Raw genomic sequence first — 19,783 nt, forward strand, 5'->3', positions numbered from 1 at the left:
CTTGGGGGGGCAGGATGAAGGGAGCTGGTGCTCTGGCACGGGACCTCACCCCTGTCCCAGAGGAAGGTTAAAGGAGTTTAAACTGCTGGGGGGGGGGGTTGTGGGGTTACCAAGGAGAACCCTCTGCCCGAGATTATGAGGAGGGGGGCAGAGTCCCAATCGTTTGCAGGACACCCCACGGGAGGCGTCTGTGGTGTCTGCTGCCAATGGGGATGGGGTGGAGAGAGAGGATAGAGGATTTGGGGGGGGGGGGTTCAGTCCCTTGGAAAGGGAGAAGGCGGATTCTGCAGATGAAGAAGGACCTTGCAGGGAAGACGCGATGGGGGGGGGGGGAGAGTCTCACACCACATGTGGAAGCAATATTTTTTGAGATGCTTCTTTGCAAAATTCTTGAGTGGGGGGGATGAAGAGGTGGGATTTTGGCTTTTTTCTGAGGCTGGCAGCTCATCCTCTGCGGCGGGGGGGGGGGCGCGCCTTTGTTGGGGTGCAGCTTGCGGGGGATGTGGTCCAGAGGGCAAGGAGAAGCAGGAAAGGCACGTTGGAGGGGAGCCAAATCCCAGGGGCAGCTATTGGGGGGTGGGGAAAGGGGGGGAGTGTGAACTTGTCCCTTGTGGATACTTCGAGATAACGGGTCCCAGGACTCTTGGGTTCTTTGAGAAGAAATTCTGACCTACAAACAGAGGTTGTGTCAGGGCAGGATCCTACCCTAAATGTTGTGGGGGGGAGGTAAGAGAACAAGTGGGGTGAAGGAGGAAAGATTGGGGGGGTCCTGGGTAGAAAAGCTCTCCCTGAACCTCAAAAGGCTGAAGGGGAAGGGGGGGTTTCATCTAACTCTGGATTACGCAGCGAGTTCGGTTCCTCTTAGAGGAGCTGTTTTGGAATGGGGGGTGGGGAGGCACAAAGAGGCCAAAGCAGGGGCCCCCCCCAGTAGTTACTGCTTTCGCCCCGCCCCCCCCAAGCACAGACTCAGAACTGCACAGACGCCACACTTCCAATCTCTCTCTTCATATTTGGCATTTTAATCAAAGTTGGGACAGATCTCTGCTAACCCCAAGGTTAATCCATTTGCTCACAAGAAAGGGTGGGTGGGGAGGAGAGAGACTTGTAGGGCGGGGGGGGGGTGCTGTGCCTGTGAGCCAGGACGCCTGGGTTCTCTGAAACAGGGGGAGGGACATAGGATCTAGAGGGTTGGAGCAAGGAGGGGTGCATAAAGGCGGGGGAGGGAGAAACCCCCCCCCCCCATGAACTTGTGAAAAAACTCTGAATGGAGGGTTTTTTAAAAAAAGGAAAATTGGGAGTGTGGGGTGGAATCATGGGAGCCCATCACCTCTGGGAGGTCAGGGAGGGGCGTGGGGGGGTAGTGGTAGCTTAACACAATCTGGAGAAACCCACAATCTGCAGGTTTCCCCAGAGAGGGATTGTGGCGAGGGAAGAAGGTCAAGTTTGGATGCTAAAAAAAAATTATAGGGCACCCAAAATCTCTCTGCATTTGTTTTGGCGTAATGTCTGAATGTTGCAGTAATGCAGGGGTGGGCCGTGAAAGAGAAAGGAACTGGAACCCGCCCCCCCCAATCACTCCTCGAATCTTCCCTCATTCTCATCCCAGCCCAATTTAGGCCTGTGCTATGTATAAACACCCCTCTGGCACAAGTCCTCAGACCCAGGAAGGGCAGTGAGGCCTAGTGGTGGTGTTTCATGAAGAGGCTGTTATTTCTGCTGAGTGTTTTTTGGGGGGAGGGATATATGAAAACGTGAAGGCAGGAGGACTCTGGGGTTTCCTTTTATGTGCTGTGTGTGTTTTGTGTGTGTTTTGCCTGCCTAGAAATAGGTTGTGGGGGAAGAGGGGAAGGGAGCCAGGACTCCTGAGTTTTCTGGCACAGGCGTGGAGCCGAGTGGAGTGGGTTTCCGAGCGAGGTTGGGATGGGCCTGGCAGGCGGCCAGGACTCCTGGGTCCAATTCCCCTGGTGCACCACAGAGTAGGGTTGTTGCTGGGGCTGGCCGGCTTCCAAACCGCCTCGCAGAGCCCATAATTGCCGCTCTGCGCCTCTGCTCAGGTTGCCCTGGGCCGGAGCCAGCCCAGTTCCGAGGTTGGAAAGCCAGATTAAAAGCAGGAGATGCTGAACTTTCAACAGGAGTCATGTCTGTTCCTTGGGGGCTGTGGGAAAGTGGGGAGGGGGCAAGGGAGCAGCAGGGGTGAGGAGCCGGGGGGACTTGCATGGCGGGGGGGGGCGGTCCTAGCTAGAGGTGAAGGTCAAGGACCTCAGTTCTGCAAGAAAGAAATAAATTAATATGTATATGTGTTTGTGTGTGTATGCGTTCGCGCAGAGGAGGTTGATGCATTTATGTAAAAATACAGGTATAGTGTTCTATTTTGGGCCGCAAATTGTATTCCCGCTTCTGATCTCATTCCTCTTGAAGATGTAGATGAAAACATTGCTGAATATTTATTATTTATGTTCAGTGTTTATATCCAACCATTGCTGTGTACAGAAGGCGCCTAAGGAAGTTTATGGCATATTAACTTTTTTGGGGGGAGGGAGGATAAGTGCATTGTGCAGAGGAAACCCCAAACTGAGGTTTAAGTGCATGGGGAGGGGCGATCACTAAAATCAGAAGAGAGCAAAATTTGTGCTGGAGGCTGAGTGAAAGTCTTTTTCAGCTAGTGACCCCTGAGCATGTAGAGAGTGCTTTTTTGCATACCACTGAACCGGCACAAGCAGCCATCGCACATGCCATTTTCAGCACCCAGTAACCACCAACAGTATCTGGACTTGGGAGTGTCACCCCCTGGAATAGGTTTTGATTACACTCAGGGAGATTGATGGATTATTAGTCACTTTACTGGGCCTCCAGGATTTGGGGTGGGTGTGTGGAGTAATGTCCCCCCTGGCCAGGTGACTGAGGATTTTCCTGCAGGTTGACCAGCTGGCTTGAGTCACCTGGGGCTATCACTTCCAAAGGGCCAAGCGCTCTGGATACCTGTGGCAGAAAACCCAGTCTTGCCCCTTGGCACACAAGCCTTTAGAGATGCTCAATATGGCTTGCACAGGAGATATTCCCTGTAGGATTGTGCCCTGGGGTTAGACAGATCTATAGGACCCCAGTAACCTACCCCTCCTACCATCTGCACCCTGTTCTCTACTCTGACCAGGTAGCTCACCCTTCGCCAACCTGATGCCGCCGCCCCCCAGCTAGCTGATTTGAGCTACAACTCCCAGCAGTCCCAGTCAGCATGGGGTGTGTGGTCCCTGCGTTGTAGGCAAGCGCCTTGTCTTAAAGAATTTAGGAAGTGGACGGGGGCTCCCCTGTCCTTTAATATGGCCTTATGATCTGGCACGGGCTCAGGGCTGGGTATGTTGTTGTTGTTGTTGTTTAGTCGTCTAGTCGTGTCCGACTCTTCGTGACCCCCTGGACCAGAGCACGCCAGGCACTCCTGTCTTCCACTGCCTCCCGCAGTTTGGTCAAACTCATGTTCGTAGCTTCGAGAACACTGTCCCACCATCTCGTCCTCCGTCGTCCCCTTCTCCTTGTGCCTCCATCTTTCCCAACATCTTCTCATGAGGTGGCCAAAGTCTTGGAGCCTCAGCTTCACGATCTGTCCTTCCAGGGAGCACTCAGGGCTGATTTCCTTCAGAATGGAGAGGTTTGATCTTCTTGCAGTCCATGGGACTCTCAAAAGTCTCCTCCAGCAGCATCGTTCAAAAGCATCCATTCTTCGGCAATCAGCCTTCTTTATGGTCCAGCTCTCACTTCCATACATCACTACTGGGAAAACCAGAGCTTTAACTATACGGACCTTTGTTGGCAAGGTGATGTCTCTGCCTTTTTAGATGCTGTCTAGGTTTGTCATTGCTTTAGGGCTGGGTATATTGTTCCATAAAACCCACCTTTAGGAAGTTGAGCTAGAGGACGCTTTGGGTCCCTCATCCCAACTTTAAAATTCTATGGTTCCTTCTGAGCGATTGAGGTTGTTCTGGTCCACTGGAGAGTTGTGGGGGGCCCCGCGATTGAGTTTCTGGCCTGTCTCCCCTCCACCATCTGTTTTCCACAGCTCCCTTATGGTTTAATTATGAGGCCAAGTCACGATCCGTATCCGCGCGGCAGCTGGTGAGTAGGGTACTTTCATACTTGCTCCCGATGTGGGGAAGGGGGGAGAGAATGGGGTTGCCATAACCACCTCTCTCTCTCACCTCCCCCTGCCCCTCCAAGGGAGACCTCTGGCTCAGTAGCAGAGCATCGGGTGGCGGGTTCAATTCCAGGCTGGGAGACACACACAGACACACACACACACACACACACACACACACACACACACACTGCCATGTGAAATCCCAGAGGGTTGCTGCCAGTCTGTGCAGGTTTTTGTAGAATCATAGCATTGTAGAGTTGGAAGAGGGACCCCCATACTGCATATAACACTAACGTCTCACAACAAATGCGATTGATCTGCAGAAAACACAACCTGAAAAAAGAGACAATGCTCGTACTTTTGTAAACTAAGAAAATCTTTAATAAAAATTATTTTTGAAAAAGTTCTTCCTGACGTTCAGTCGGAATCTCCGTTATTGTCATTTGGATGGCTGGGAGTGGGGTTATTGGTCTGTTTCCTTTTTGTTCCTGATTTTATTATGTATTTTGTGCTTTCACATTGTATTTTTATGCTGTCAACTACCCTGAGATCTATGGATGAAGGGGAGTGTAAAATGAAATAAATATTGAATAACCTTTGGTTCGGGTCTTACCCTCTGGGGCAGCGGAAAAAACAAACTTGCTCCATCTTCAATGCGACAGACGTAGATTTTTCTACGTAGCTGAGCAGGGGTTTCCTGTCTGTGGTCCGTGGGGCAGCTGTGGTCGTCACACTTCATTCAGGTGGTCTTGGGTGGTATGTCTGTAAAAATGCAATTAAGAATCGTGGAGCACCTGGTACAGTGCATTACAACTGCCACAGAAGGCAGGAAAAGTAATAAGTGGTCTGCCATGGAGCAAGAAAACTGCTAGTACTTTTGCAGAGCTAAGCAGGGTGTGGTCTGGTTTTCAACTGGATGGGGAACCATAGGTTGAGATTCCTGCATTGCAAAGGGTTGGACTAAACGACCCTCTGGTCTCCTTCCAGCTCTACATACAAATCTACAACTCTAAGACCCTCGGAAATTTCCAAGTGGTCTGCAGCAGAGGCGCTGATACAGAGTTTGGGAACCGCAGGAGTTATTTGAAGAGGGATGAAATCTCCACCTGCTTAATGTCTGTGTGTCCTGTTCCGGCACAGGAGCAAGGGCACTGAAAGAAGTTGGCAACTGTTGTTGTTGTTTAGTCGTTTAGTCATGTCCGACTCTTCGTGACCCCCTGGACCAGAGCACGCCAGGCACTCCTGTCTTCCACTGCCTCCCGCAGTTTGGTCAAACTCATGCTAGTCACTTCGAGAACACTGTCCCACCATCTCGTCCTCCATTGTCCCCTTCTCCTTGCGCCCTCCATCTTTCCCAACATCAGGGTCTTTTCCAGGGAGTCTTCTCTTCTCAGGAGGTGGCCAAAGTATTGGAGCCTCAGCTTCAGGATCTATCCTTCCAGTGAGCACTCAGGGCTGATTTCCTTCAGAATGGAGAGGTTTGGTCTTCTTGCAGTCCATGGGACTCTCAAGAGTCTCCTCCAGCACCAGAATTCAAAAGCATCCATTCTTCGGCAATCAGCCTTCTTTATGGTCCTGCTCTCACTTCCATACATCACTACTGGGAAAACCATAGCTTTAACTATACGGACCTTTGTTGGCAAACTTAAATGGCTTTAAAAGAGGATTAGACAAAATCGTGGAGGAGAGTGCTCTTGAATGGCACTGGAAACCACAGGAAGGGAGAGGGGCTCTGGCTGACCACTGTGAGAACAGAATTCTGGACTAGATGGGCCACTGGCCTGAATCATAGAATTGGAAGGGACCTCCAAGGGTTATCCAGTCCAACCCCCTGCAATGCAGGAATTTTCTTGTGTTCTTATCTCTGCTCCACCCCAGAAGTAGCGGCAGCGGCAGCAGCTGAACCCACCCCTGCCCTTCGCCCCACCGCCATTTCCTCTAAAGTCCTGCAATGCCCCACCCCCACCCCCACCCCATTATCTCAATAGCAGAAGCTCCCAGCCATCGGCTGCAGTGACCCCATTTCCAAGCCCCGAGATCAGGCTCCCATCTATTTTTATCCTCCGTTAACCGCTCACAGCGGTGGCTCCGCTGGTTAACGAAGCTGCGAGAGGCATGCTGGGCAGACGGCAGCGCTAATGAACACGAAGCGGAGGGGGAAAGCGAGGCTCCGAGAGGGAGCCGGACACCTCCCAGGGCGCTTGGTGCAGTCACTCGGGGGAAAGTGCCCGCGAGAGGAACCCATGAGTCCTGGCTGTGCTCGCTTCCAGATCCGTCACTCAGCCGATTTGCACAATGAACCAGTTAAGAGAGATTAAGTCCACCCTGGGATTGCATTTTTGTGATGCAGGCAACTAATGCCAAAATGTAATTCAGGAGCTGAGACTTGGGCACAGGAGGACATCATCATCATCATCATACCAGCATTACAAAATTCCAGCTGTTTTCTACTCAGTCTTCACCAATACTTTATCAAGCCCTGACCAAGCCTTCACCTATGTCTTGAAAGGTGCAAGTTCCCCCAGTTAGTAGAATCATATGCTGCAAAGTTTTGCTAAGATGTACCATCTCACATTGGGACGTGGGTGGCGCTGTGGGTTAAACCACAGAGCCTAGGACTTGCCGATCAGAAGGTCAGAGGTTCGAATCCCCACGACGGGGTGAGCTCCCATTGCTCGGTCCCTGCTCCTGCCAACCTAGCAGTTCGAAAGCACGTCAAAGTGCAAGTAGATAAATAGGTACCACTCCGGCAGGAAGGTAAACGGCGTTTCCGTGCGCTGCTCTGGTTCGCCAGAAGCGGCTTAGTCATGCTGGCCACATGACCCGGAAGCTGTTTGCCGGCTCCCTCGGCCAGTAAAGCAAGATGAGCGCCGCAACCCCAGAGTCGGTCACGACTGGACCTAATGGTCAGGGGTCCCTTTAACTTTACCTTTTTACCATCTCACATTAGAAGTGAGGAATAGCATGTTTGAATGGTCTCTCATATAAATGGTCTTCTGCATATGCTGCCTCTTTTTCGGTGCCCTCTCGGACGCAGCAGCAGTTGGAGTGTTGATGGGCATCCCGGTGCATGCACTCTGCTTGGCGCAAGCTAAGAGGTGGCACGAGCCGGCTTGGATCGATATGTTGCTCTGTAGGTTGGAAGGAAAATGATATGTTTGAGGAAGCAGAGTTTCAGATGTGCTCTAGCAAGGCATGCCACTACAGGCTAGACCAGTGGTTCCCAACTGGGGGTCCGGGGGTCTACAGAACACAGGCAGGAGGTCCGCGGCACCATCCCCTGCCAGGGACTCACTTATCTTGTTAGTTGAACAGTGAAAGCCACAATAATGATCCAAGGATCACTTAGCCTCTGCTCATGACCAGGGCCTTCTCGCTGGCAGGGGGGAAACCTGTGAGTTTCTGGGTGGCAAGTGAGCTGGGATTGGGCACAAACATCTGATACAGTTTCTTTGGGCTCTTGCAGAGAGAGAGAGAGAGAGAGAGAGAGAGAGAGAGAGAGAGAGAGAGCTCCATGGGATGGGTTCACATGCTTACCAGTTCTTTAAAAAATCTAAGGGTTGAACTGCCGGTTGCAAGCGCTGCAGGTTGCGAACGTGCCTCCCGCACGGATCACGTTCACAACCCGAGGTTCCACTGTAGAACCCTTGCAAGTTAGCGACTCAATTGCCGTTTTTAGTCAGTTGTAGTGGAGCAATGGAAACAAGTTTTTCCTACTGTCTGGGGGTAGGCAATTTGTGGAAATATCACAAATTTTATGGTCTGTTGGTGTGTTTTTTTGGTTTGTTTGTTTTTACTATACCTAATATCCTTTGCTTATTAGGGGCCACCCCACATTTTCTTCAAAAAATTGCTTTGCACAGACCATATAGAGTTATCAAAATTTTCAAAAGTAGGGGGCCCGTGGTTTGGCTTTTGAGAAATCGGGGGTCCTCAGTAATTAGCTAATTGGGAACCACCTGGCCTAGACCTCAAGGAATCTCTCCCTTGTCCCAGTTTGCTTAGCTTTACACTTAACGTAAAATAAAATGAACCCAGTTTTCCCCTCATCGGCAGGCCTTCTCTTGGAAGCCCCCCCCCCCCTTGCTGTGTTGTCTGTTGGATTTGATGGAAATGTCCTTGGGGGAGATACTGTGTCGCTCCGTGCTGCTATTAGTATTTCATGAACGTTCTACACTCCTTGATTGCAGGAAGAACCTCAAAGCAGTTGGGGGGGGGGGGAGATAAAGGAATAAAATGACCACTAAGAATTATTTACAACACTAGAAAGCTGTAACTTACAGAAAGTTGAAACACTAAACAAGTTGAAACTCACCTCGGCTTTCTAAGCACCTGGGTAGGCTTGTCTAAACAATATTTTTTTCCCAGCAGGGAGTTCCAAGGAGCAGGTCTTGCAAATACAGAAAGTGTGTTATGTGGGACCTGTAAAAGTGGGCTCATGTGGGGATAATAAAAATAATAATGATGATGCTTATTATTATTACTTAATGCATTTTTATCTCACCTTTCTCTGAAGTTGGGAATCAAGGTGGCTTGTGACATATATACCGTATTTTTTGCTCTATAAGAATCCCTTTTTCCCTCCTAAAAAGTAAGGGGAAATGTGTGGGCGTCTTATGGAGCGAATGCAGGCTGCGCAGCTATCCCAGAAGCCAGAACAGCGAGAGGGATTGCTGCTTTCACTGTGCAGCGATCCCTCTTGCTGTTCTGGCTTCTGAGATTTAGAATATTTTTCTTCTTGTTTTCTTCCTCCAAAAACTTGGTGCGTCTTGTGGTCTGGTGCGTCTTACAGAGCGAAAAATACGGTATATATATATATATATATATATATATATATATATATATATATAACTTCATAAAATACTGTTGTGGGTTTGGGAGGGGAAGTTTAGATTTTGGCCTGAGTCCCTTCCAATTCTGGGGGTCATGTACTCTGTGAGGGTTATACTCTATCAGAGCAACTACTCTATCCCAAACTTAAAAATGGAAAGCGTAATGCTGGTGGTCAACAAAAGAGGTTTAAAGACTGTCTCAAGGCAAATCTAAAAAAAGTGTACAGTACAGTGGTACCTCGGGTTACATACGCTTCAGGTTACAGACTCTGCTAACCCAGAAATATTGCTTCAGGTTAAGAACTTTGTTTCAGGATGAGAACAGAAATTGTGCTCCAGAGGCGCAGCAGGAGGCCCCATTAGCTAAAGTGGTGCTTCAGATTAAGAACAGTTTCAAGTTAAGTACAGACCTCCGGAACGATTTAAGTACTTAACCCGAGGTACCACTGTAGTATAAACACCAACAATTGGGAAACACTGGCCTGCGAGCACTCCAACTGGAGAACAGCCTTTACCAAATATGTTGTGGGCTTTGAAGACACTCGAACTCAGGACACAAGGGAGAAACGTGCTAAGAGGAAGGCACGCTTGGCAAATCCACATCGTGATCAACTCCTGCCCAGAAACCAATGTCCCCACTGCGGAAGGACGTGTGGATCCAGAATTGGCCTCCGCGGTCACATACGGACTCACTGTTAAGACCGTGTTTATGGAAGACAATCTTACTCAGCTATGAGGGATAGAAGAAGAAGAAGACTATCAGAGGAGGTTGCTGAACTGGTCAGACAAGTTTGTAAGGCAGTGACCTTAACTGGCCACTTGTCCTCATCAACATCCCAAAAGAATGGAATCGGTTGCAAGAGCCCCAACTAAGTGATGGCCCCCCCTCCAGTCAAATGGGTGGGTTTTTCCTCCACCTGCCTCCCCTAGCTGCTATTAGCCAGAGTTGTGTATGAGAGAGCAGGAAAAAGGCTGGGAGCTGGAGGCACAGAGACCTGCTTGCTTTGTGCTGGATGCAAGGCTGCGACTTAAAGAGAAGGAATATCTTCGGGGGCATTAATGCTGCGAGTCGTTCATCTTGTGCTCAGATTGTAAACAGGTGTGAACAAAACCATATATCCTAAGGCTCTGCTGACCTTCGTTCCAAGAAAACTGAACTCTGGGCAGGTGCTGGAATTCCTGGAATCTCACGCTGCTGGGAGATTGCGGTGGTGCGTAACAACACGAAGGCATAAAAGCCATAGTTAAAATACATCAGAACTCATTTAGAACCAGCAAATAAAATATAGTTTGCCCTGGCAGCATCGTCTGCAGCTTGGTTTTCTGAACAGGGAGGTCTTAGCTTGCTGGCAGAAAAAAAGCAAAGAGGAAGCAGTCTAACCTCTCTTGGGAGGGAATTTCACAATATGGGAGCCACCACCGAAAAGGCTCTCTCCTGTGTCATCACCAGCCAAGCCTGGGACTGAGAGAAGGTGCTCACTCAAGGATTTTGTCACCTGGGCAGGTTTGTATAGGGAGATGGATATACGTTTACAGGACCCAGCATGCAGTTATATGAAATCTTCAGTGGTAAAGCGTTGCTGTAAGAGCACTTCACTTGCAGGATTCCAAGGGGCTCCCACACAGCAAAACATTTATCTTAACTTTGGTTTAGCCTGGATTGAAGTTCCTCCTTTTTTCCTTTTTTGCAGGAACCTTGGCAAATCGGGGCTTCGCGTTTCCTGTCTCGGCCTGGGTGAGTTCATGGGAGAAGGGGGACACTAGGAATGGCAGGGGGTTGCAATATGACTGCTTTGGGGCAGTAATGCGGAGAGGGCAGTTTGTACGTGCTCAGAGGCACTCTTCACAAGCCCCAAGGCCATAATCTGCCAGAGCATTCCGTGACATCAGCAAGGCCCCCTTCAGATTACGCTGTGTCCAGTGGGCTCATTTGCTGGGATGGGGCTTTTCACTGTGGCTCTTGGGTAGAGCTAGGAGTGTGGCCTGGCTGCGCATATCCATCTCAAGATCTTGATTTCTCCCCTTGCAGGTACTTGGGTAACATTTGGGTCGCAGATCTCAGATGAGGTAAGTCCAAGCCCCATGCCCCATCTACCCTCCTCCCTTCTGGAGATTTTCCTGCCAGCCATTATTTGACACTTATCTCCCTCTCTCGTTTTTTTTGAGATGGCGGAAAATGTGCTCACCATCGCTTACGAGAACGGGGTCAACCTCTTTGACACGGCCGAGGTCTATGCTTCTGGCAAGTATGTCTGGCTGTTCCGCCCTCGGCTCTTTGCAGGATTGCTGCCACCTTTCTGCCTGCGCCTCAAATAGCCTTGTGTGACAGGGAGAAATTCAACAGGGGAAGCTACATTCCCACACCGGAGGAAGCAACGCCTTCTGAATTTCTGCCTGCCCCGCAGCTGGCAACCCTAGGCTGTGGCCATCTTTATTCTGAGCTGCATGACATGAACGAGTCTCTCTGGGGTTGGAAGGGGAATCATAGGGGTCTTGGCACTTGCATTCCCCCTGCCAAGTCACTCTCAGTAACTACCGTATTCTTCGCTCTATAGGACGCACTTTTCCCCTCCAAAAAAGGGGAAATGTGTGTGCATTCTATGGAGCGAATGCAGGCTCCTTGGCTTCAGCGATAGCAACGCGAAGCCTCCGAAGCGCAGAGGGAGTGCTCCCTCTGTGCTCCGGAGGCTTCACGTTGCTTTCGCTGAAGCCTGGAGAGTGAGAGGCGTCGGTGCGCACCGACCCCTCTCGCTCTCCAGGCTTCAGGGATAGCCACCTGAAGCCTTCAGAGCGCAGCACGAGTTCCCACTGCGCTCCGCAGGCTTCGGGTTCCTTTTGCTGAAGCTGGGAAAGCAAGACTCTCCTGGCTTCAGCAGAGAGGGAGAGCTGCGCAGCGTCCCTTCAGCCAAGCGGGAGGAGAAATGGAAGGGGCTCCGTTTCTCCTGCCACTTCGCTGAAGGGGCGCTGAGCAGAGAGGGGGAGAATTATTTTTTTCTTGTTCTCCCCCTCTAAAACAAGGTGCGTCCTATGGTCAGGTGCGTCCTATAGAGCGAAAAATACGGTGATTTCTCTAGAAGGCGGCCCTGAAACCCCAAATCTGGGAGCCAAGCCATCTGATTTATCGGCCCAGCCTTCCTAGGCAGCGGTAGAAGAGTGGTACTCTTCCCATGCTCAGAAGCCCTCTCACCTTTACTCTTCTCTGTGTGGCCTGTTCTAAGTTTGAGACCTGGCTTGATGGCTGGGGATAAGGAAATACCCCGGGTGTGAAATCTTCCCCTTCCCTACGGATTACAGTAAACTCAGCCCTTGCTGTCCTGTGAGACTTCTGCCCGCCAGACATGTCCAAAGTAAAGAGCTGTCTCAAGGCTTTTCAGAATGCGGTAATTAAAGCCCCGTGACATGATTCTGTCAGGCTGAATTTGGGGGCTAGCTGGCTCTGAAGGAAGGCAAGTTGGGACGGGGATGCAACCTGCCACAGGGTGATGTAAAGTGATTGGGAGAGTGAGATCATTTGAATGGAGGACGCAGGTAGCGTCTCCTTGTGCCAGCAATAGCAGGGGCTTCCATAGATCAGGAATGTAGACAATTCAACAACAGCAATCCCCAGAGATGGCCAGAGCAAACAATGCAAAATATTGGGGAGTGGGGAGAGAAATCTATGACATTTCATCAAATTTTGAAATGTAGTATATTCCATATCTCAGTTCAGCAGCTGTCACTATCTTAGTTGGCTGCAGTTATGACGACAAAAAGTATTGTGGCTACCTTAAAGATGAACAGATTTATTGCAGCATCAGCTTTCGTGAACTAGCAGAGGACATTGTCAGATGCAGCTAGCATGGCGTGTTAAATTCATCTGCCATATTTATATGATGGATGGGATGCTAGCAGTGGGGGCCGAGTAGGATTGGCTCAGCTGCGTTCAAGCCCAGCATGGAAAATGTCTCGTCTCTCTAACTTTGCTGGGAAAGAGAAAGAGAACTATAGTCATGGGAAAGAGGACTATAGTCTCAGTCGAGCCCCAAACAAATAAAATCAAATTTGTAGATATACCGGTACCTTCTAGTTCATGAATCCTGCACTGACATTTTCCTTGAAAGCTTTTTAAATAAAATCTATACACCAGTTGATTGTTGTTGTTTAAAAAAAAAACCTCAAAGTGCTTTACAAATAGTATAAAACAATAAAATTAATCAGTCAAAACAACCATTTAAAGCATTCAAATAATATAATTAGCAATAAACTAAAAACAAATTAAAACGTACATCAGCATTCCACATGTCTGGGTAGGCTTGTCGAAACAAAAAATACTTTTAGCAGGTGCTGAAAAGAGTACAGTGAAGGCATCTGCCTGATTCCAATAGGCAGGGAGTTCCAGAGTTAGGTGTTGCCATCCTAAAAGATTGGTTTCTTATAAATGTGGACGGGGTAACAGTGCCCCTGTGTTAACCGATAACAGTGCCAGTTTTGATGGGAAACCGACTTTCAGCTCAGCAGCAAAATTGCCCTTGAGAAACTGAAATATTTTCCCAATAAAATATGGCAGTGAGAGTAAACAACTTCAAGACCCATCAGTACAGAGCACCAAGCCAAAAAAAACAAACAAAAAAACCCCCCTGTGCTTGACACTGATTGCATCTGAAGCTGTTCCTTTGCAGTTTGCTTGTGATACTTATTGCTGGAAGGAGGAAAAAACAAAATTAATTCACCCTGCAAGGCAGAAACCATCTGCTGGCTTTGTGTCCATGCTGAAGGCCATTTTGTCAGTTGCTTTTTTCAGTCCTTTTGACTGTTTTTTTTTGGGGGGGGAGGGGTTTCTTGTTCTGAGTCCCACCAGATGATTGGAAGTAGATATTAAAAGTCATTTATGTGAGGAATTTCTGAGGAGTCAACCAGATGTGTGTGTGTGTGTGTGTGTGTACTGTATATACACATATATACATAAAATTCTGTCTTCTTTTCTTATTCAGAGCAGAAAAAACATTGGGGAATATCTTGAAGAGCAAAGGATGGAGGTAAACACACACATACGTTTACAACTTATTGATTTCCTAAAATGTATATACCATTTGATTGTAAACAAAAATTCAAAGCAATTAATGAAAAGAGTTCACCAGTTGAAAGGGAAACATAATGAACATTCTGTTATCTATATAACAGGATTTACACTCTTTGGAGAGCCAGGTGGCTTGTCTTCGGTTGATGATATACAAAAGTTGTAACTGTGTATATCTAAGAATCAATAAGATATGCTAATGAGAGAGAATTGACCAAATTACTGGTATAAGCAATTATGTAATAAATCATTCAAAAAATTTAAAACAGCAGTACACTAAAAACACACCAGCATTTGAGATATCTCAGTAGGTTTGTTTCAGCAGGTGCCAAAAAGAGTGCAGTGAATGTTCCTGCCCAATATCAAGAGGCAGGGAGTTCCGAAGGGTGGGTGTTGCTGTACTAAAAGATGAATTTCTTACAAATGCAAAACATGTTTCACATGGCGCTTGGAACAGTGCCAGTTCCAAGGATTAAAGTGGGCACATTTGGTATGGCGACCTCGTAGGTAAACTGGTCCCTCATTGTTTGGGGCTTTATATGCTAATATAGTAGGGACGCGGGTGGCACTGTGGGTTAAACCACAGAGCCTAGGACTTGCCGATCAGAAGGTCAGTGGTTCGAATCCCCACGACGGGGTGAGCTCCCGTTGCTCAGTCCCTGCTCCTGCCAACCTAGCAGTTTGAAAGCATGTCAAAGTGCAAGTAGATAAATTGGTACCGCTCCAGCGGGAAGGTAAAGGGCGTTTCCGTGCGCTGCTCTGGTTCGCCAGAAGCGGCTTAGGTCATGCTGGCCACATGACCCGGAAGCTGTACACCGTCTCCCTCGGCCAATAAAGCGAGATGAGCGCCGCAACCCCAGAGTTGTCCGCGACTGGACTTAATGGTTAGGGGTCCCTTTACCTTTACCTTATGCTAATAGTAACACCTTGAACTTGGCCCAGTAGCAAATTGGCAGCCAGGGCAAATCTCTGAGCAGAGGTGCTGCACGCTGACAGGGTCTCACCCCTGCCGGCAATCGTCCTGCAGCATCCGGCACTAACTGCAGCTTCCGGATCAAGCGCGAGGGAAGCCCTGCATAGAGAGCATCACAACAATCTGGTCTTGAAGTAGCCAGTGCAGGAACTATGATGGCCGAGCTTTCCTGGTCCAGGAATGGTCATAACTTCTGTAGCAGTTTCACAGCTGCCCACCTGTCCGTCAATATCTTCCGCCTTCTTCCGGATTTGGCAAGCAGTGCTTTGGGTTACCAACCGCTGCATCCTCACTAATTTCTTTCTTCTTCTTTTGTTTATAATTATTATTAAGTTTTCTGTTTTACAATTTAAAATACTCATTTTACACCCTTAAGATATCAATGAGTTCCCTTCTTCTCTTTCCGTGGTTCATTTTACATATCATAAATCTCTGCATATTTTACAAAAACTACACTATTCAGTATTTCATTATTGCATCCATCAAAACTTGTTTCTACTGTTGAATTTATCTTAATGCTGCCAGCATTTTCAGCTGTACACAGTTATTTCCCATATGTTTAATAAAAGCTTTTCTTTCTTTAAACGTATGTTCTTCTTGTTCTCACATTCAATATGTTAAGTCTGTGAGTTGTGCATATTCTGTCAACTTAAGCTGCCACTCTTCTTTAGTTGGGACCTCGCTCGTTTTCCAATTTTGGGCTAACGAAACACGGGCCGCAATAGTGGCATACATAAATAATCTTTTTTGACACCTGGGAATTTCAGTCTGAATTATCCCCAACAGAAAGGACTCTGGTTTGGGGGAGGGGAAGTACAGTACTTTTAAACATTTTTTTCAATTCATTATGGATCATTTCCTCACTAATTTCTCCTCTCTCTGCTCCACAGGCGTTCGAGCTATGTTGTCACCACCAAGATTTACTGGGGAGGCCAGTAAGTACTCAAGGGACCTAATGAATCAATGGGGAGGGAAGGGGTTGTAGGGAAGGAATCTGTGTGTGTGAGTTGAATTTGCCGTGTGTGGAGAGCAGTGGCCCTGTCCAGTTATGGGGTCTGGTTGCAGGTGAAAAGGAAGCTGGCAGAATCCTAAGCCTTCCTATAACCCCAGTTGGTGGAGCTGGGAGGTTGTTGTGGGGAGAACCACATATGCCCACCCAGAGCTCTGTTAAGGAAAAAAATCCCAGGGTGAGAGACTCCAGAGCCCAGCTCGTCAGGGTGCAAGTCCCACGCGGGTCCATGTGGTCAGTAAAAGAAGGAAGTTCCAGCCAAGTAATTTGGAGCAAAGCAAGCCATCAGTAGACCATGATCTTTCTTGTTGCACAACAGGTCCCCACAGGAGTAAGAACCCCGAGCAGGGGGTGACATCCTCTTTTAAAACTTCCCTCTTTCCCCCAGAATACACCTCGAGAGGCATCATTGATACATCATCACTACATCGCTTTTGTTGTTGTTGTTTAGTCGTGTCTGACTCTTCGTGACCCCTGGACCAGAGCATGCCAGGCACTCCTGTCTTCCACTGCCTCCCGCAGTTTGGTCAAACTCATGCTGGTAGCTTCGAGAACACTGCCCCACCATCTCGTCCTCCGTTGTCCCCTTCTCCTTGTGCCCTCCATCTTTCCCAACATCAGGGTCTTTTCCAGGGAGTCTTCTCTTCTCATGAGGTGGCCAAAGTCTTGGAGCCTCAGCTTCAGGATCTGTCCTTCCAGTGAGCACTCAGGGCTGATTTCCTTCAGAATGGAGAGGTTTGATCTTCTTGCAGTCCATGGGACTCTCCAGAGTCTCCTCCAGCACCATAATTCAAATGTCACAAATGGGGAGGGGTGTACAAGGGTTAAAGGAGTTCAACATTAGGTCACTTTATCAGACACCTTTCCCAACACCTCTTAAGTACCCATCATCCAAAGAACAATAAAACAGCCTTCTGGCAGTTCCCTCATTGTGAGAAGCAAAGCTACAGGGAACCAGGCAGAGGGCCTTCTCGGTGGTGGCGCCTTCCTGTGGAACGCCCTCCCATCAGATGTCAAGGAAATAAACAACTACCTGACATTTAGAAGACATCTGAAGGCAGCCCTGTTCAGGGAAGTTTTTAATGTGTGACATTTTAATGTATTTTTAATCTTTGTTGGAAGCCGCCCAGAGTGGCTGGAGAAACCCAGCCAAATGGGCGAGGTACAAATTATTATTGTTGTTGTTGTTGTTGTTGTTGTTGTTGTTGTTGTTATTAAATGCATCCTCACCCCCCATGTCATTTCCATAACAGCTCCTTGGACAAAAACGTGGGATATAGATGCAATAAATTAGTATAAAGAAGCAAACCTCAGTCTGCCTTCAACCCTCCCCTTGTCCTGTCCCTTTCCTGCCCTTCTTACCTGCAACCAACCAGGGTGGGCGACCTCGCCTGCCAGCTTCCTGCTCCTTGGTCTCAGTGATGCCTCCTGTATAACACAGCAGTGGATGAAGATAGGAGCAAAATTACAATAAGTCCGTTCCTCCTGTTATCGTCTCTGGCTGCTCCCCCCATTGACCTCTCTGCCTCCTGCCCCACCAAAGGGCAGCAGTGGGTAAATGGTAAGGGCTTGCAGTGTCTCAGTTTTGTAGTATCGTAGATCTGGAAGGGACATGACAGGGGGCCACCCAACCTTTGCTTAAAAGACTCCAGGAAGGGAGAGTCCACTGTCTTCCAGGGGAGTCCGTTTCGCTGTCAAACAGCTCTAAGCACCCCCAAAGCTCCTCCTAACGTTCAAGTTTTTCCCCTTATTTTCTTCCAAGGGCTGAGACGGAGAGAGGCCTGTCGCGGAAACACATCATAGAGGGTAAGGGGGGAGCTGGGCTTGATATTTCAGGGTTTGGGGGGAGGGAAGTTACCACAATATGCTGGATGGCAAAAGCATTTGGCGGATTGAGGGATCTGGGAACTACCAGAGGGGTGGCAAAAGGGTACAAGGATTTGGAGGGGTTGAAGAAGATGAAATTTGGGGCGAATGGGAGTTGGGGATCCAGGGTTCTTTCTTGATGCCATTCTCAATAGTTAGATATCTGGGGTGCTTCTCAATTTCTGCTATTTTGAAGTGGGATTCTGGGTGCATAGTTAAAGTCAATTGGGAGGCCTCGTGCAAGGAATCCCACTCCCCCAAAGTTTGGACCTTTTTTCTTTTGCTATGGGGCAAATGCTCCAGAAAGTGTGGGGCTGCCCTTGCTTTCACCTACATTCCCTGCGGACAAATGGGGCTGGATCCTCATTAAATGACAGAAGACATTACCAAGGGTGTCTCTGAGGCTGACGGAGTCCAAGATGTCTGGGCAAATGTTATGAGGATGCATGCGCAATAGGAAGCTGGCTTGGAAGAGCCCCTGGGGATCAGGAGACGTGTGTCTGCAGCTGGGGGCCCTTGCCTCTGGGGCAAGCTTTCCTTTCGGGGCTGGAGCAGGGCTTGGCGGGCGCTGCAGTGCCCAACCCCCAGAGGGTACCGGGTGGGCGAAGTCTGCTCTAAGCTCCAGCCGTTCTGGGGCTCCCTATGCCACCCCTGTCCTTACTCCCCGCTGCTCTTTCACAGGACTCAAAGGCTCTTTGCAGCGGCTTCAGCTGGAGTACGTCGACATTGTCTTTGCTAACCGGATGGACGCCAACAGCCCCATGGAAGGTGAGTGGCCCAACCTGCTTCAGAAGGGTCAGGATGAGGCACGGCTGCCTCCCCAGACACCTCCCTTTAGCAGATCCAGGGGAGGCCAACCCTCTCTCCTAGGCTTCTCAGCAGCTATCCCTTTACCTGCGACTGCCTGCCCTGCTTGACAGATACCCAGCAACGCCGCTGCAATAGCTGAGGGACTCCCCCTCCTTGTCTTCTCTTGCTATCACCATCCCGTTATTCGCAGTTAGCTCCCACAGGCATGATAACCTTTTGAGGAAGGTCGTTATTAAGCCCATTCTTCACGCGGTGGGGGGGGGGACTGAGGCCAAGAGTAGGCGGCTTGCCCAAGGGCAGGCAAAGAGCCCGCAGCAGATCCCCCCCCCCCAAATCCTGACCCTCTTGCTGCCAGGCACACACACACACACACACACACACACACACCCTGTGCCCAATTCCAGCGGCATCTCATTGGTTCTCTCCTTCCCCCCCTGCAGAATGCGACCCGAACTTCCGATTGCTCTTGCTGGAAGGTACTGCAGACTGCCCTGATCTCCCACCTCACCCCACCCAAAAAAATCCACCCCAATTTGCTGCCCTGTCCACCCCAGATCCTGTGAGCCCCATACCTCTCTCAAGCGAGGAACAGGATGAAGGGTTATTCTAGCTTCGAAAAGTCGTTCTGGCTAAAGGAAGCTGTTTTGTGAAAAGGCGTCGCGTTCCCCTTGGAACAGGGAACGCTGAGGGCCACGATCCCGCCTGGACTGTGATCTGAGGGCCACATGGGAGGGGGACAGATTCAAAAGTGGGTGGAGCGTTGGATGGAAAGGTCAGCTTGGCACCGTAGGGTCTGTCCGCCATCAAGACAGACAAGAGTTAAACTCTGAGTTAAACACCCCAGGCAAGCAAAAACATCCAAGGAGGGTGATATGAAGAAGGATCAGTGAGGGGCATAGTCTGGGAAGGCTCCCGGGGGCCACAGAGAGCCCTGCGAGGCTGCATTTGGTCTTCAGATCTGAATGTTCCCCACCCCAGGTTTAGAAGAACTTGAAGCTCGTATGCGTCAAAGAGTCTTTGCTCCGTGCGAGGCTTTAGGAAGGAGATTTTCCCAGCATGAAAGAGCTTTTTCTGCAGGATTTTCACCTGCTGTTACAGGCTCAGGGTT

General features: G+C 49.2%; 1 protein-coding gene and 1 long non-coding RNA gene across 3 annotated transcripts in view; one reads left to right on the forward strand and one right to left on the reverse strand.

Moving 5' to 3' along the window:
- The window catches only part of KCNAB3 (potassium voltage-gated channel subfamily A regulatory beta subunit 3), a 33,070-nt gene that overhangs the window by 1,307 nt on the left and 11,980 nt on the right, over positions 1–19,783 (forward strand). The window contains exons 2-9 of one of the 2 annotated variants that reach the window (XM_080979853.1): positions 10,653–10,696; positions 10,991–11,028; positions 11,128–11,207; positions 13,932–13,976; positions 15,881–15,925; positions 17,762–17,805; positions 18,547–18,633; positions 19,116–19,151. In XM_080979853.1, the coding sequence (XP_080835979.1) occupies positions 10,653–10,696; positions 10,991–11,028; positions 11,128–11,207; positions 13,932–13,976; positions 15,881–15,925; positions 17,762–17,805; positions 18,547–18,633; positions 19,116–19,151 (419 nt within the window). The remainder of the gene's footprint in view (positions 1–10,652; positions 10,697–10,990; positions 11,029–11,127; positions 11,208–13,931; positions 13,977–15,880; positions 15,926–17,761; positions 17,806–18,546; positions 18,634–19,115; positions 19,152–19,783) is intronic. The other variant, XM_080979854.1, reaches the window with a different exon arrangement.
- The window catches only part of LOC308462415, a 43,044-nt gene continuing 27,750 nt past the window's right edge, over positions 4,490–19,783 (reverse strand). The window contains exons 4-5 of the long non-coding RNA XR_013979131.1: positions 7,059–7,260; positions 4,490–4,891 (exon numbers count right to left, since the gene is read on the reverse strand). This is a non-coding gene — a long non-coding RNA (uncharacterized lncRNA). The remainder of the gene's footprint in view (positions 4,892–7,058; positions 7,261–19,783) is intronic.

Source organism: Podarcis pityusensis (genome assembly GCF_964106645.2).
Source record: "Podarcis pityusensis genome assembly, chromosome: 13".
Classification (NCBI taxonomy): Eukaryota; Metazoa; Chordata; class Lepidosauria; order Squamata; family Lacertidae; genus Podarcis; species Podarcis pityusensis.